Source organism: Neolamprologus multifasciatus, chromosome 6 (assembly GCF_963576455.1).
Source record: "Neolamprologus multifasciatus chromosome 6, fNeoMul1.2, whole genome shotgun sequence".
NCBI classification, from domain to species: Eukaryota; Metazoa; Chordata; class Actinopteri; order Cichliformes; family Cichlidae; genus Neolamprologus; species Neolamprologus multifasciatus.
Genome location: NC_140444.1, coordinates 3093171 through 3110243, shown reverse-complemented (window position 1 = coordinate 3110243; position 17073 = coordinate 3093171). Strand labels below are relative to the sequence as shown.

Sequence of the window (17073 nt, the reverse complement as noted above, 5' to 3'; positions counted from 1 at the left end):
ATCCTGGACCAAGGCATGGCCCTGGTTGATCTGCACTCAGGCAGGGTCATGCCTCGTCTCAGATTGTGTTTGTGCTAGGGCTGGGCGATATATCGAGTTTTTAAAAAAATATCGATATATTTTCATACGACATATAAGATGTTACAATATCCTTTATATCGATATAGTCTATGTTACGTTATAATTATACTTGTGGAGCCACACGTTTGCCTCTCTTTCGTCCACTTTTGTCTCTACGCAACGTTACTCTGCCTCGCCTCTCCTTCACTGAACACAACTCCCCCTCCTCCGCTTCACCTGCAGGCAGCGAGAAGATGGACACGGCAAATCTCCGTTAGCGAGTTGTGGGGCTGGACTGCGTCAACGTGTTAGCGAGCTAACCACGCTAACGAGCTAACCATGCTAACGAGCTAACCATGCTAACGACATGCAGTCCACAGGGGCTGCACGGCCTAAAATCCTTTCATTTTCTCAAAAGTTGACAGCGCGCCTTATGTATGAATTCTGGTTGTGCTTACTGACCGCGAACCAATTTTATGTGGTACACGGCGCTCAGCAATCTGTCAAAAAATGTTTTAGTACGACTTTGGTAAGCTACAGAGCTGCAGCGCTCGATGGATTGTCGGAGCATTACGGCTACCGTAGTCTGGAGCCTCGCGGAGTGATACGTACTGTGCTCCAACGTAATATTACCGTATTGTGTGTGTATAAGGGCCATAAATGGCACCTGTTAAGAGACAAAGAGGATTTCAAACTCAAGGCTGTCAGTCACGCAGTAGAAGTTTGGAACAGAGCAGCTGTGAAATCTGTCTTTGTTACTATGCTCAGCGTCTGTTAGTTTACATTTTGACTGCACAATTATGAGCTTTTTGTTATGCACAAAAACAACATTGTTTCCTTTTATTTATGGAGCATGATTATTTAATAAATGCTCATAATTTATTTTTGAGTAATTTCTTCATGTAAATCTATGCTGTATGTAAATAAAAATGCCTGTGTGACATCTGGGACACAGTGTGACTAAGAACTCTCTTTTTGTTCTTAACTTATGGCTTTAAAAAAATATCGAGATATACATCTTATATCGCCACCCAGCTAAAAAATATAGAGATATGAATTTTAGGTCATATCGCCCAGCCCTAGTTTGTGCTAATCAAGTGTGTAGTCGAGGTGAGGAGGGTGACGTTCAACATGAACGTGGCGCTAGGAGGGTCAGCACCTCTGAGTGATGGAGGTCCTGGGATCTTGCTGGTGAGGTTTAGTATAAATAACCAAAGTCTGCCAATTGAAGGTAAATATCAGAATGTTGTTGATGAAAGTAAATACAGAAAAGCAGAATGAGCCCTCTTTAATCGACGGGGGTGATGATCAGAGGTGCAGAGTTCCAACCATCATTTTCCAGTCCAGGACTGAAGTATGGGTAGAGTTTCTCAGTGAAGGAGCAGCCAGTAAAGGAGTAGATGTGAGCTGCAGTATCAACGTCATAAAAGGAGACGAGGCCATCCTCATAATCCACAAACACCCCCACCTTCTGAGGAGCAGACTGCAGCGAGAGAGCGACATCAGGGCCAGCTTTGTATTTATTCCCTTTACTCAGGCCTACAGTCCAGAAACCGTCTGCAGGTCTCGGTGTGGTGTCTTCCCTCATGTTGATCGACTCTCTGGCCACTCCCAAAGTCCACTCGTTCTTTCCTTCAACCTGAACCTCAAAATAAAACCTGCCTGTAGAGAAACTCTGTTTTCCTAAAACAGCAGCACTGTAAAAAAATCTCTGTGAGTTGTAGGGAGGATTGTTCTCCACATTGGTATCGTGTACTTGTTTCTCATCGTCAGACAGGACGAGGTAAACATTTGCTGTGTCTGGATCGAGTGTCACGTCCACCGCGTAGCTCTGGACCCTCCTCAGCTTGGCCATCTTGGGTAGTTTCTCCTTCATCTCTGCAGTTTCCTCCAGCTGAAGCACAGAGAGCAGCTCCGCCTCCGTCTTCCTCTTCTTCAGCTCACGGATGTCCTGCTCCATCTTTCTGATGAAGCCTTCAGCCTGCAGCTCTGTTTGTCTCTGCTTCTCTGTGATGGTCTCCATGAGCTTGGCCTCACCTTTCTCGACATACTCTTTCAGAGCAGCAAAGACCCGAGCGCCATCCGTCATCTCTCTGTCTGCGTCCTCTTTACCGAACTCCACTGAGCGTTTGAGCTCCTCAATCTTCAGTCGCATCTCCTCGATCATCTGCTGGATTTCAGCCTCCATCTTCACCCCTTTCTCTCCTTTACTCATTTCTTCCAGAGGATGATTGAATTTCATGCAGTCCAAAAGTAATGAAACAAACACCACACAGAGAAACAGCGCCAGTGGTTTTAAGCCTAACGCAGGGAGAACTTCTTCCTGTCTGGCTGGCCGTTGCTCTGCCCGTCTGAAGGTATCGACAATCTCAGAGATCAGAGTGTTGACCTGCAGCTCGGGCTTTGGGTAGAACATCTTCATGCAGAGGGGACACTGGAACGGGACGTCGGCGTCAGCGGGTTCAGTGATGCAGTTTCTGCAGAAGTTGTGTCCACACGGCGTGCTGACCGGATCGGTGAACACATCCAGACAGATGGCGCACAGAAGCTGATCTTCAGTCAGCAGACAGGCGACAGCAGCCATGTTTGAACACTGAGAACAGAAAGGAAAGACGCTGGTTACCCAGTGCAGAATAACACATCCTGTAGAGGTGGGAATCACCATACATCCCATGATACGATATTATTGCAATTTTTAAAAATATTTTGCGATATTCAGATTCTGTACATAAAGGTAAACTTTATCAATATTCATTTTCTCTAATAACAAAGTCTCACACTCAGTCTTTCTCTCATTTCAGTTTGATTGTTGACAAACTGAACGGTTTGTATTACAGTCTAGTCCAACTTAACTGAATCAACCATCTGGTACAATTATAGCTATTCTGAACTATGCAGTTTATGAAAACTATGCAGCCCCTTCAGCAACTGAAGAATTTGAAAGTAAATTAAAACAAAATATAATTTTACATTAAATAAAAAAGTTTTACACTTAATTAAAATAAAACATGTCTTAAATTAAAATAAGTAAACTGTCATGTTTATTGCTGCCAAAAACAAGTTAAACACATTTGGACAGTGAAGGAATGTCAGGATTCTTGCTCAGAAAAAGGATCAACATGCTCTGAAGTCAGAGCACAAAAACCTTTTTTGTAACAAAATATCGATTTCTGCTGTCCCTGTATCCATACATTATTAGCAAACAAAATATCACCATGCTACACAGTATCCATTTTTTCCCCCACCCCTAACGTCCTGTGAGCTGAAGCAGAGCTCTTGTATAGAGATTGAAAATGTGACGTCATTCAAGGGTAAAACCGCAAAGAATTCTGGGAACTCGTGGCAAGAGGTACTAGCGCACGCAGGCTTTCAATTGAAATCAGTTACACAGCGATAAAAAGAAACACAAAAAACTGTCAAGAAGCTGTTGTATTATTAACTGCAATAGCCGGTCGCATGACAGCCATGAAGCCGATGGGTAAAGAGATCGTTTTTTTATCGGATTACGTCGCTGAAGAGAAATTATTCAAGCTATGTTTCCGAAGTAAAAAGAGGCGACAGATGGCCTGGATTGCAGCCATTCAAAGACCAAATATAACGTCCCAGAACATCCAGCTCACAGGTTAGTCTGCTCCAAACATTTCCACAAAGGTCAGTGTTTTGTAGTAGTTAATACGTCATTTTTTCTAACATAATTGGTGATATAGGTTACAAGCAAGTCTGGCGCTGAACAGAAATTGTGTGCTATGCTATCACTAATTGCCCAGTACGATTACAGCATACAATATTATTGTCACTGCTACATTTCTGTGATGCGTACCAGAAATTATTTCCACTACTAATTAATTACCGTTGAGCTCAAAGGTCCTATTAATAAACGGTTAACGAATGTGTATTTATGAAGACGATTTGTGAGACTGGTAAACTTATGATACATACGATGGTCTTTCGTTCTACACGGTGCATTTCATGGTCCTGTACCCATCCGTCGGTAAACTGTACCTGGGCTTGTTGCAGTGACCTGAAGTTACTAAACTTCATGAGTGTATGCACTCACTCCAAGAACCGTATAATTATAAATATGAGCGTGGTGAAAGTTGGGCAGCACGCTAACGTATTTTGTCCACTCTGTGTGCTCATAAGGGTCTAACCCTTTCACTCCTTTGATTTTTTTCCTCGTATCTTTTCTTTGCCTTTTCATCAAGTCTGTCTTTGTACGGACCGGCATTGTTCTCCTTCGTTTTGTACATAACTTTTTTGGGGGGCAAAGAAAAAGCAAGAAGGTATTGGAACCGGAGAATGAACGTTTTGCGGTGCTGCAAATGCTTGCATTTGATGCGGTACTTGGATTGTTTTGCCACGAGTTACCGGCATGCAATGCGCGAAAGTCACGTGGTCTGTCAATCTCTATTGTCGTGCTCTGAACTCTCTGTTGAGTTCTGCTGTAATTTATTTTCTCCCGTCTCTGCTGTTTGTTCCCTCTCCTGTGCAACATTAGCATCTCAGCGCTGTTTCACCATTATAACTTCATGCACTACAACCTGGTTTGCCTCTTATCTGTAGTTATTTTTATTTAATTTAATAACTGTACAGTACTCTGTTTACTAGGGTTGGGGGAAAAAATGGATACTGTGTAGCATGGTGATATTTTGTTTGCTAATAATGTATGGATACAGGGACAGCAGAAATCGATATTTTGTTACAAAAAAGGTTTTTGTGCTCTGACTTCAGAGCATGTTGATCCTTTTTCTGAGCAAGAATCCTGACATTCCTTCACTGTCCAAATGTGTTTAACTTTTTTATGGCAGCAATAAACATGACAGTTTACTTATTTTAATTTAAGACATGTTTTATTTTAATTAAGTTTAAAACTTTTTTATTTAATGTAAAATTATATTTTGTTTTAATTTACTTTCAAATTCTTCAGTTGCTGAAGGGGCTGCATAGTTTTCATAAACTGCATAGTTCAGAATAGCTATAATTGTACCAGATGGTTGATTCAGTTAAGTTGGACTAGACTGTGATACAAACCGTTCAAAAAATAATAATAATAAAAAATTGCAATAATATCGTATCGTGGGATGTATGGTGATTCCCACCTCTACTGTTTATAGTAACCATTGTCCTTAATGTAAATATGTAAGAAAAATTGTTTCTGTTCTGTGTCTTGTGTACTGTTTGTTTGTATATGTGTCTTTCTGGCTGCTGTTACAACCAAATTTGTAACAGCAGCCAATTAAAGGATTCTTCTATTCTATAAGTTTAAGTCATGGATAAATTCCACAGTGGACTGTTTTACCTTAGTTTCTGCCAGGTGTTGTTCAGGTTTGTTATTCGTCCACCTTTGATGCATTTTTGGGTTCAATATTAACACATTTTAAAAATAGTCTTTTAACAACAGGACAAAATTGGTGTTTTTTCTACTTTAGCGTGTAAACAACATAAAGCATCAGACACGTAATTCAGAAACTGATTCTAAGGTTTCCATTTTTGTTTTGGGTACTTTCCACACATAAACCAAAACTGAAAACATCGCACTGTTTTAGATTCCTCAGAGAAGTCTTTGTTTTCGGGGGTATAACGTTTTAAATATTTGATCGCGTAGTTTATCCGTGCGCTCATGGAGGGGGACAAAGAGGAGGGAGCAAAACAAACAGGCTGAAATGAAACTTTAAAAACGCTCCTGTTTAAGATCACAAAGCAGTTTACTGCTGCGTGAATCACGTGGCGCTCTGCACGCAGAGCCTCGGAACAGAAGCGCAAACACCTGGAACTTCACGAAACATCCCCTTCTCCCCTGAAACTTCCTAAACTGAATTTTCATGTTTGCGTTAAGAGTTTTCAGCTCGACTCACCAAAGCTGGGCGGAAACTCCCGAAGAAATACGATTAAAGCCGTCTCCGATCAGCTGCACAGATGCCGCGAACTGAAAGCGCATCCGCGTTTGAGTGGACACACTTCCTGTGTGAGCTGTTTAGCTCCACCCACACCTGAGGGGGTAAACCATTGGGGTAAACAGCTTGAGGAAATGACGTGTACAGACCAGCGGGCGCGTCGGCTAAATAAAAAAACGAATAGAGGCAGATTGTCTTTACTCCTCTTGACCTGCAGCCCAGGAACAGCCCACAGAAGGCAGCAACTTTAACTCCACCTCACCTGTGGAGCCCTCGGATCTACCACCAGGTGTCCTGTTGTTTATGTGACTGTTATTATGATTTATTACGGTGTTATAAACAGAATAAAGAAATGACCTGCAGTTCGCAGGACTTATTGTCTTATTGTACATTCATTGTAATCAATAGAGTTCCCTTTTGGACGCTTAAATATCTTTATATTACTGTGATGTTATGTTTGTCCCAATTTGTGCTACCCTCTTGGGCAGATCTCTCCTAAAAAGAACATTTTTAATGTCTATGACATTTCTTCCTGTGTAAATAAAGGATATAAGAATTCACTTTGCCAACAACAGATTGCCATGTCCATCTTTTGATAGGAATGTACTTTCTGGCCCTGAATAGCTTGATGCCATTCATAACAGTCAACATCACTCATCAAACATAAGGTAAAAAGTAAACGACCTCTGTCACACTGAAAATCCAGGATTAAACATCACTAGGCCCCAAATCCTGTTCCAACCTATAACATGAATCACAGATGAACCTTTAATCTTTCTACTGAAACAGATTTCTGCATTTTCGGGTTTATTTACACACCATGAGCATCTGAATTACAGAACAGTACTGAATACTGTTTACAGTTTGATAGTAAAAGCTGGCTGAGGCCATCAGAGCAGGACAGGTGGACACGCAGCTGGAGTTTCCTTAAAAAACAAAAACATTATAATGTCCTCACAGAAAGACATGAATATTAACTGGAGAGGTTCATTTGTTGTCGTCTCCAGCCCCTCGATCGCCGCTGAAGGATGAGATGAGATTATAGATCCTTGTGGTGTACGGGACAAAGTCTTTCTTATAGATGATGACAGTTTTGGTGTGTGCCGTCTTGTAGACCTCCTGGTTTGGATCCTGCGGCTCTTCCACTTCTTCTTTTTTCACTGAGTAATCATAAACATTCATTATCAGTTACTTCTATAAATGTATGTGTCAGCAATAAAGGGTAGCACTGTGTAAACAAACTGGATCAGCTGATATTGAAAATAAATGAAATTTGTTATTTCAGACTAGAGAGAGAATCTGTTTCTTTACACGCCACAGCTGCAGGTCAGTAACCTCTGTTTTGTCCTGTTTGTGGTTCCTTCCTCTCTCACCAACCAGCAGAACGTGATGTAAGCTGCGTATCCAGTGTATGTAAGCTGGATACGCAACCTCCAGTGTAACTTATTGCATGCATTTGCAGGAAGAAAGGGGCACGTCTCAGAGCTCCTCTTAGATTCATCTCATTTTAATATTTCTTCAGTTTCTTCACATTAAATGAGTAACATCTGCCAGCATACCCGATGACACTAATCAAAAAGAGGCTGTTAAATAATTCGGCGTACTTCAGTTTGAGAATATTGTTTGCGCATGTGTGAATTTCACAGTTGACGTCGCTCACCTGGTGCGACCTCGCAGCGACCTGTGTATTTCAGGTAAGCGTACGAGCCGATCATGCTCCAAATACCAATCGCGTACACGGCGGATACTCTGGCGTTCCACTTCAGCAGATCTTTGAACTTCATGGCTGCTTCGCTTCACAGCGCTTTATCATTTCACGAACGTGTTTAGGTTCCTTTCGCTAGAGCGTTATGGGCGCCGCCATGACAGTCACCCCGGAAGTACTAAAAAATAACCGGTGGCGTGTTTTTTTTCAGTATTTTTTTTATTTTATCATTAAAATCTAGAAATTGTTTATTTATGTCACAGGGTTCCGAGATAAAATCGCTCACAGTTCATAAGCTCACACCATTTTTCAGCATGTGTAACTTTATAAGTGCAGGTTATCCCCATGAAACTGACGGGGTTGAAAAACATATTTAAGCTCTATTCAAATCAAATCAGTTTTACACTGGCACTGGGAGAACAGGCCTTCACACAAACTGCAGAATGGATGGACTTCCAATTAGCACTCCATTATGCACCAAGCTACCAAGTCTGAGATGCAAGCAGACCTTAAAAGAAGCTGGTCTTCACTCCAGCCAGACATAATTCTCCTATTTAACTCATTGTCCCCCAGTGGACACACCACTCGGTTTTCATGCCACTTTGGTGACAGTGGCAAGGAAGAACTCCCTTTTAACAGGAAGAAATGTCAGCAGAACCAGGCTAAAGGACAACAGCTATAACATTGGCTGAGATCACCTTTAGCAGACTTTTTATCATCATACTCAGGGTTGAAGTGTATCACTCCCTGGTGGTCTAGTGGTTAGGATTCGGCGCTCTCACCGCCGCGGCCCGGGTTCGATTCCCGGTCAGGGAACACGTATTTTGTTTGAGCATAATTCATGTTTTATTCAAGCGATTCAATTTCACGTGGACACACCTGTTAGGTCACGTGAGATATACGCCAAAACGGTTACGTGCAAAAAAAATCGTGTTTCATTTAGTAAGTCCGCGTTATACACATACAGAGATCTTAGCCAAAGTTTTTGTGAAAAGAAACCTCTCCTTCGAGCCGGATTCGAACCAGCGACCTAAGGATCACTGTGATGAGCCTCTACAGTCCTCCGCTCTACCAACTGAGCTATCGAAGGGGGATATGGACCGAACAGCGACACAGCTGTTTTGATCAAAATACCCACTGGGATCTGTTTTTCTAGTTCACGTCCCTCATTGCAGCCACTAAAGATCTGACCAACACAATAATGAAATTTCAGTCTTTCTTTGTTTTTCTCTTGCAGTAATCATTCACACTTTAGCAGTTACTCTGGAAATACTTACACTTTCCTTGTCATGTCTGTGACGCTCTCCCGTCCCTTTCTCCCTATCCCATACTAACACCCAGCATCAAACCTCCCACCTTCATGGATAAAAAGAAAAACCTACATTTCAAAGTGTTCAAACGGCCTCAGACACTGTACACTTCAGGTCCGGATCAGCCAGATGAGCCAGTCAAGACAAACAGAAATGAAACTTTGTTTCAAAGCATTCTTTTATTAATAAAAAGACAATTTAAGACCTAATTGATCATACAAAAATCAGCATTCTCCTCAGTCGCTGTGCAGTGTTTGAGCCAAAGAGCTGAAACTGCATCAACACAAGAGGAAGTTGTGATTTTTTTAATAACATTTTCAGATATTTTATTTGCTGCTGAACGAAGGCTGGACGATCCCATCTACAAATATCTGCTGCGAAACCTTCAAATGTCTGCAGAACAGCAGCAGGACAGCTGATATGTAGAAACCTCACAGAACAGCAAGTGTACAAGTTGTCTGACTCTCTATTCAAATTCATTACATGTCACACTCAGATAAAAGTCTACCATCAAATTCCTTTTCCAAAAGAAAAGATGATGCAAATCAGCTTCTGTACACTGACAGGGGGGAGGAAAAAAGACATATTTGATAATACTGTCTTTGTAAACACGTTATGACATAAAAAAAATCAAAAAAAAAAAAAGGAGCATAATCAATACAACGTAAATGTACAAAAAAAATGAAAAGAAGGCAATTTAATCTATAATAGTGTCAAGAAATATGCTATTAAAAAGCAAAGGTGTACCTAAATACCATTAAAAAATGTAATAAAGAAGTGAAGGAAGTACCATTGTCGTATTCACCAAAATAAAAGCTTAAAACGGGAGAATGTTTGTGGCATACACAGTACACAGACGTCGAGATAAGAGGTCATTTAGAGACCCAACTCAGAGACTGGGCAAAATGTTTTCAGTCGTGGAGACAAGTGGCGAGACAGGGTGGGAGCACGCTTTCTTAAATGAATCCTAGGAAGAGATGTACTCAAATGAATCAATCCTGGTGCTAATGTGTGCCGATTGGTCCGTTAAGGATTTACGATTGGTTTTCAAACGATAACAGTGTGGGTGTGGCTAAAGGCCAGCACAAACGTCCATGGGCGTAGAAGAAGCCGGTGGTCGTGTCGGATGACGGTGATGTTTTCAGGAGGCCGCCCTAAACTGGATGGTTGTGCTAATACTCAGGAAAACATTTCACTAGCTGTTTATTTGACAGCTATCGAGAACATTTCCCGAAGAAGAAGAAAATTTTAAACCATGAAATTTGCGATGTTTTTCTACAGTTCCCCAGAATGCCATTTATTCCAGCCCATCTCACAGCGTTTGAACCCCCCCCAAAAGAGCCAATCAGAAGTCAGTTTGAGCTGTGTGGTGGTGGGCGGGCGCAGCAAAGATGAAGACCTAGTGTGGTTTCTGTTCTCATGGGAGGAGCCAGAGATGTTTATGTTTAATGTTTGTGGGCTAAAAAGCTTGTAAGTGGTCAAACCTTTGAAGCAGTTTTTAATCAGATTCGACTGGCGACTATAAATGCAGATGTTTCAGAGATGAGGAGATTCCATCTGTTTTCTATCAGCAGCCTCCTCCAACACCACAGCGTTAGAACCAGCTCAGAGGCTCTCGAGCGCATCCAGGGCCTCTTCCTTTGTGGACCTGCCTAAAACACCTCAGCTGACGACCTTCTGCATGACGAGCTCCTCAGATACGTTTGTGGAGGAGTCTCATTTCTGCTCCTTGTGTCCTCAATCTTATCCCTTCGGTCCCTACCTGCAGCTCAGGGCCACAGGAACATCGTTTGACCGGCAGATCTACAGATTAACCTTTCACCCTCAGATTAGCCTGTTTTTGAAGGTGCTAATTCTCACCCGTCTGCTTCATGCTCAGCTGCAAACAGGTCTAGTGTGAGAAGGAGGTCACTGCTGGCCAAAGCCCAGTGATAACGAAGCCCAACAACACCATAAATTTAATATTGTTCTTTTTAAAAAAGCGTGCAACATCCCTTTTTTGTCTCCTGACCTTCAGACCTCCTGCCCAATCTGATCCCATCCTCACGCTCGTGTCTCCCTCCTCTTTAACCGCTACCCGAGACGTTCATCACAGCTCTAATGAAACGCTTCACAGAGAGAAAAACTGCATCCAGTGAAACTCTGATCTGTCAGGAACAAAAGAATGAAATAAAGAAAACGGTACCTGTGTCTAAGGTTAACTCGTACCACAGTGGCTCGATAGTAAGACTCCGAAGGCGCCCGGCAGGTGAGCGGGGGTCGGTTTGGTCTTTAGTCATTTCACACACACACGATCACACAGAGCTGAGCTCGTGTAAAACCATCAGGTTAAGAGGTAAAATATGGAATAACTGTAAATGAGGAGGACTATAGTAACAATGAGGAAATAAAGTGGATAACTCAGCCTGCAGACTGACATGTAGTTCAAAAGAAAACCCGCCAGGGGGCGCCGCAGCACTGCACTTCAACCGCAGGCGAGCAGGTGGTTTGAACAAAGGCAGCCTCTCCTCCTCTCCGAAAAGTTAGTTACTCTACTCCTATCCTACGCTACGTCCGTGCACCATCCCTCGTTCTTCCTGCTGCCCCTCCTCCCTCTGTCCTTACAGCCCTGAGCTGCTCCGTAGTCTTCCTCTCTTTGTCCTTCCTCTCCCAGTTTTTATTGAACTGCTCTAACTTTTTTTCCTTCTTTTTTTTGACTCTTTCCCAGTAAAGTAAACTTATTTTTATTATTAGTACTGATTCACTCTGACCGCTGTCGTTTAGTACCTAAATCCACCTCTTCCTCCTCGTCACTCTGGCTTTTCTAGAGCTGCTGCTGCTTCTTCAAACTTCCACTCGCTGCGGTTGATGCGACTAAACAAATTCAGCATCCCCCGTTACCCCAAATCGCCCCTGCGCCCCCTGCTAACTGCTGGCAGAGAGATTCTGTCTCCTCCTCCTCCTCCTCCTATTATTTTCATGGTTCAGCCGCCTCCTCTTCCTCGCAATCCTCCCTTCCACCCTCCGTCTCCTCCTCTCGCGTTGCCCTCTCACTTCTCCATCAGTGCGTCGTCCTCCGTGATGCCCTGAGCTCGCAGCTCCTCCAGGACGTTGTCGAGGTGTCCGGGGTCGGGGAAGCCGTGGCCTGTCAGGTTGGAGCCGAACTCCGTCTTATGATGGACCTTAAAATGAAGGGAAGCGACGGGAGAACGTGTCAGTCTTTACATCACAAACTAACGACCAATCCGATTCACTTTTAGGTCTGAAGTTACCTCGTTCCAGATGACGGTGTCCGACTCTCCTGTAGTGCTTGAAGTACCGACTGAGAAGATCAACCTGCGGTCCCACGCTACCAGGAGCAGTCTGAGTACCTGAGGAGAGGCGAAAAAATAATTAGAGATTTAGCCCAGCCCAACCTTTCCACGCTGACTGCAGACTGGTTTTAGGCACTGTACACTGTGAGGTATTAGAGAGAGAAAACCAATAAGATAAGTGGGGAGGAAGTAAGGGACTAAACTAACCAATTGAAATGCCCAGTGCATCATGGGAAGTCCCCCATCAGCTTGAGCATTTAGCAGGACGACAAAGGGGTCACCCAGACTGAGAGGTGGTACCTCGGGAGCTGACATCTCCAAAACTGGGCGACCCAAACCGAAACCATCTAACACTAAACAAATCTGACAGTGGGACGAATGGACGTCTCTTGGTGGTTACCTTGCGTCCTTTCTCGCTGTCTGGGAGGTAGCAGTGTCGGGGAAAGCCTCTGGCAGTGAAGGGCTTCCCTGGATTCGGGTGCTCTGGTCCCTGAAAGGAGAGGAGCAACGTTAGAGGGTGTCAAACGCCACCTGTGAGGGCCACACAGGGCCGCCGGTCCAGGTGTTTGAAGCGTTGGAGGTACCTGAATGCCTGGTGGGATGTTGTAGATGATGCGTATGGTTTTGCAGTCGGGGTGGCCCGGTAAAGAGTGTGGGATGACATGGTATTCCATCTTCCCTGCCGGCTGGTTTCCAGTCTTCACGCCGTAGATGGTTTTACAGGTGGGACACTGGAGACTGAAGAGAGGAGGAAGCAGATCCATTAAACGACTTTCCTCAAACCTGAGAGGACGATGAGGAGGAGCGTGGTCTGGTTCTAACCTGCCGTCCTTGTTGCCGTTATTATACATGGCCACCAGACACTGGAAGTGGTACTGGTGCCCGCACTGTGCCAGCCGTCCAACTGACTCCGCCCTGGACACAGGCCCCACCCCTGGACCCTTGTATCCAGACGGGCCCCCCAGTGGCTCCATGCAGATGGTGCAGTCCTGGGAAATATTCAAACAGAGGAAAGGCTCATTCCCCTTCATCCCTGCACATGGTACGGAGTTTCATGATAACAAACTGAGGTCTCACCTCCTCTGGTGGACTTTTTACTTTCTGCAGGTACTTCTTCACCACCTCCTCTGGAGTTTTACCTGCGCACAGAGAGAAGGACGGGAGACGGCGGGATGAAACCTGCGGCTGACGGTTCAACATCTCTACAACTGTGAAAGCTGAGAGGACGAAAGGAAGAGATCGCCACGCGTACCTTTGCGAGCCTGTTTCTTGGTGGTCTTCCTGCAGCAGTGGCCGAAGCCGGGCACCGGCTTGATGTCGCTCTTGCTAACAGGCGGAGGGTGAAGCACGAGCTTCGGAGGCCTGGTCAAACACACGGGCAGAGCGGCGGCACTCATCAGGATTCCCGTGATCCCTGAAACAACCGAAAGAAACAGTCTGGTGAGGAGAGCACTGTGGTTTCTGCATTCTTACTAACGCTAAATTTGTTTATATTCAATTCAATTTTATTTACACAGCGCCAAATCACAACAACAGTCGCCTCAAGGTGCTTTTAGATTGTAAGGTCGATCCTACAATATTACATATGCAGAAAAACCCAACAATCACGTGACCCCCTATGAGCAAGCACTTTGGCGACAGTGGGGAGGAAAAACTTCCTTTTAACAGGAAGAACAAGGCTCAAGGAGGGGCGGGGCCATCTGCTGCGACCGGTTGGGGTGAGGGGAGGAAGAGGAAGAGATATACTTATCAAATATTTATCATATATTTATCAAATATTTATAAAAATTAGATAGTCAGCCAGAAAAATCTGGTGGTGGAGCACAGGAATTCTGAAAAGGTGACCGGCAGACTGTACAGAAGGACACCTGCCATCAGATCCTGACCTACTTATGTGCCAATGATGTTACTGTAACAGCAGAATTGACCGTTAACCCTTTAAAGCCGGTCAGAGCAGCACGCTCTGTTTTGCGTAACTATTTTTAAGTCCCGGTAGCTCTGCAACCACGTAAGCTAGCGCAATAATTTTTTTTCCATATGAAACCGGAGGAGTTGTACTTACATCTTATGCCATCATCTTGTCCTCGGTCACAGTTTCCTTCCACATATAACTTTGCAAAAACTGCATAAAAAGTACTTGCAGCAACAAAAACATAATATTCCAGAAACACGCTTTGCTGATCCGATCAGCTGTTTGTAACACTTCCTACGTTGGAATAGACGTCAGCGCGAACTATCCATGTCCGCCATTTCCTGGCCGAAACCGGAAGTGACGTCATTTCCGCGGAAATGTAGTTTTTTACCATCAGGGCCTCATGAGCCTATACTGGTGTTTTAAAAAGTTATCTTTGACTTTATGACTTTCTGTGTGGTTTCTGGGATGCTTAGGACTCATATTGCACTGCTGGAAATAGTTTATTTTGATGCATATGCTGCTTTTTTGCAAATTTGCATCATAATATTTATTTTCGTTTTTCCTGCAGTATATAAAAATTGGTGTATTTCAAAAATAAAACTATGAAGACACTCAAAATAAATTTCCTGTGGTGGGAAACTATTTTGTGCAACTTTTTTGTATTTACAGTTTTGAGGGATAAGCCTCTTAAATTTCTCTAACTAGAAATATATGTTAAAAAAACAAAAACGATTTTCAATTTTTTTGTAGTGTATTGCACTTTTTTGCAATTTATGTAATTACTATGCACTTAATGCAGACATATTATTAAAATTTGGGCTATAATGGTTGTATTGATGTATATCAACTTGAAATGCTCCCAAAAATGGCTCCACAGCATGTAAACATATAATATAAGCTCTGGCAGACTTGGTTCTATGGTAGGTCTTAAAGGGTTAAAAGTCGTGGAATCCATCCCGTTTATATTGCAATAAACGGCCAGTTATTCGGTTTCCCTCGTGTAGCTGTATTGAGATATTTGAATGTCTTGGATAACTCTTACCGGCCAGCGCAGGGTGAACAGGACTGGATCCGTTGAGGTTCTTCACCGGGACGGTGGGCACGCTGCAGGAGAAGAAGACAAACCGTTTAGTCCGATGTGTTTCCTCGCAGGCGCTCAGATCACACGCAAAACCTCAGTACTCACTAAGAAAAACTGATGACTGTCATTTTCACACCGGTAAACGAGCAGAGAGACAAAAATGGAACCAAATAAAGAAGAAATTCACTCGTTATTTTTATCTCCTCGATGTGTCACGTACACGTCTTCTTCCTCTGTGCACCGTTTTGTTTGGAGGAGTGTGTGCAGGACTGCCGGGCTGTCGTGTGTGTGTGTGTGTTTATGAGAGCTAATCCTCGGAGTTTCCATCTGCTCACTGAGCTCAAAGAGATGGACGTCACACAGCTGCTTGCTGGGATTACCTGCCTCGTCACAAAGCCCATCGTCATCACCACCTCGCAAAAACACACACTGACTGACTCACATCAGTGAATTTTGTTCTAATAATCGATGTTTTTTCTGTTTTTGTTTCACACTGAAGCCTCAGGTCAGGTGAAAACTGAAACTACTACAGACTGTCCAGGAAGTCTTATTATTTTATCAGACCATTACTTTTATTATTCTGATATTTATACACTGTAGATCACTCAACAAGCTTGTCTTAACATTAAATCACCAGATTTAAAACGACCACAGCCCAGTTTGAAATCTGTAACTCTCGTATCTCCTCTTTTTCTGTTTTCACTGATTCATCTGGATCTGACTGAGTGACAAACTGAGTGAGAACACCATTTGTCCATATTCTTAGTTAACATTGTTTTGATTTAGCCACATCTCACATGTACTCTGTAATAGGCAAACATGTAGGCAAGGCAAGTTTATTTGTACAGCACAATTCAACAACAAGGTGATTCAAAGTGCTTTACAGAGACATTAGAAACAAAAACAAATAAAAAGCATGATTTAAAATTGATTAAAACAAGCAAACAAACAAACAAATTAACAAACAAACAAACAAACAAACCAGTATATAAAATCAAAACAGATAAAATCAGTAGTTAAAATGTAAGTTTTGAAATTTAAGCTTAAGTGCGGATTTGGTGTTTTATTCAAATGCAGCTGAGAACAGGTGAGTCTTCAACCTGGATTTAAATAAACTGAGTGTTTCAGCTGATCTGAGGCTTTCTGGGAGTTTGTTCCAGATATAAGGAGCATAAAAGCTGAATGCAGCTTCTCCATGTCTGGTTCTGACTCTGGGAACTGATAAAAAACCGGATCCAGATGACCTGAAGGATCTGGAAGAGTCATACTGGGTCAGGAGGGTTTGTTAACTCTCCCGGGTTTGTTTATGTTTTGCACTTTTACAGATTATGTAACATAACATCCTGGTTTAAATCAACTCTGACAAGTTTGGTAAGTTAACATGTTGTTTATTTCAACTGTTAACTGGTTTAGTTTGAACTCACCTTACCCACCTCTGTTCCAGGAGCAAAAGGAGGAAATGCACTTTCACTTCCTGTATTTGTAGCTTCCTGGTTAATCAGGAAGGGGTCACAAGGTCACAAGAAGAGACCGAGTGTTATTTGATAAATGATTTTAGAGTGTTTATAGAGAAACGGATTTGTTGTAATATGTATCGACTGCACACTGCAGAGTTTGATTGCTAGGGAAGAGTAGCTGTACAGGTTTGAGTACAGAAATGTTGCCTTACCTACCTAATGGATTAGTCCAGGGCTGAGTGGAGGGGGGGGGATGACCAGGTCAGTGTAGCTGCATGCAGTTTGACCTGATTTAAGTTCAGTTATGTTTATTTGAACTGAGTTTCTTATTTATTTTTTTGTAAATATTGTTTGGTCA

The 17073-nt window shown here is 43.0% G+C and overlaps 3 protein-coding genes, 1 long non-coding RNA gene and 2 other non-coding genes across 8 annotated transcripts in view; 1 reads left to right on the top strand and 5 right to left on the bottom strand.

Annotated features, from left to right (window-relative positions):
- Positions 1–97: 97 nt before the first annotated feature.
- Positions 98–17073, bottom strand: part of LOC146516137 (uncharacterized) — a 204586-nt gene continuing 187610 nt past the window's right edge. Inside the window, exon 2 of the long non-coding RNA XR_014874445.1 lies at positions 98–1045. This is a non-coding gene — a long non-coding RNA (uncharacterized LOC146516137). The remainder of the gene's footprint in view (positions 1046–17073) is intronic.
- LOC146516140 (E3 ubiquitin-protein ligase TRIM21-like) overlaps positions 98–17073 on the bottom strand; it is a 102697-nt gene continuing 85721 nt past the window's right edge. Inside the window, exon 2 of one of the 2 annotated variants that reach the window (XM_085162056.1) lies at positions 98–4467. In XM_085162056.1, the coding sequence (XP_085018182.1) occupies positions 1349–2734 (1386 nt within the window). In that variant the 5' untranslated portion in view covers positions 2735–4467 and the 3' untranslated portion in view covers positions 98–1348. Of the gene's footprint in view, positions 4468–17073 lie in introns of those variants that run through there. The other variant, XM_085162057.1, reaches the window with a different exon arrangement.
- Positions 6736–7834, bottom strand: LOC146516150 (small integral membrane protein 26-like). Its single transcript, XM_085162083.1, has 2 exons — positions 7615–7834; positions 6736–7114 (listed from the first exon to the last, which is right to left on the bottom strand). Exons 1-2 carry the CDS (start codon positions 7736–7738, stop codon positions 6942–6944), a joined length of 297 nt encoding a protein of 98 aa, XP_085018209.1. The 5' UTR covers positions 7739–7834; the 3' UTR covers positions 6736–6941.
- trnae-cuc (transfer RNA glutamic acid (anticodon CUC)) lies at positions 8404–8475 on the top strand. The gene has a single exon. It is a non-coding gene; the product is annotated as a tRNA-Glu (tRNA).
- Positions 8662–8749, bottom strand: trnay-gua (transfer RNA tyrosine (anticodon GUA)). The gene is given in 2 exon segments: positions 8662–8697; positions 8713–8749. It is a non-coding gene; the product is annotated as a tRNA-Tyr (tRNA).
- LOC146516145 (E3 ubiquitin-protein ligase DTX4-like) overlaps positions 9130–17073 on the bottom strand; it is a 52662-nt gene continuing 44718 nt past the window's right edge. For both annotated transcript variants that reach the window (XM_085162027.1, XM_085162028.1), the window contains exons 5-12: positions 15220–15281; positions 13515–13676; positions 13340–13401; positions 13085–13251; positions 12847–13000; positions 12663–12752; positions 12221–12319; positions 9130–12130 (exon numbers count right to left, since the gene is read on the bottom strand). In XM_085162027.1, the coding sequence (XP_085018153.1) occupies positions 11999–12130; positions 12221–12319; positions 12663–12752; positions 12847–13000; positions 13085–13251; positions 13340–13401; positions 13515–13676; positions 15220–15281 (928 nt within the window). In that variant the 3' untranslated portion in view covers positions 9130–11998. The remainder of the gene's footprint in view (positions 12131–12220; positions 12320–12662; positions 12753–12846; positions 13001–13084; positions 13252–13339; positions 13402–13514; positions 13677–15219; positions 15282–17073) is intronic.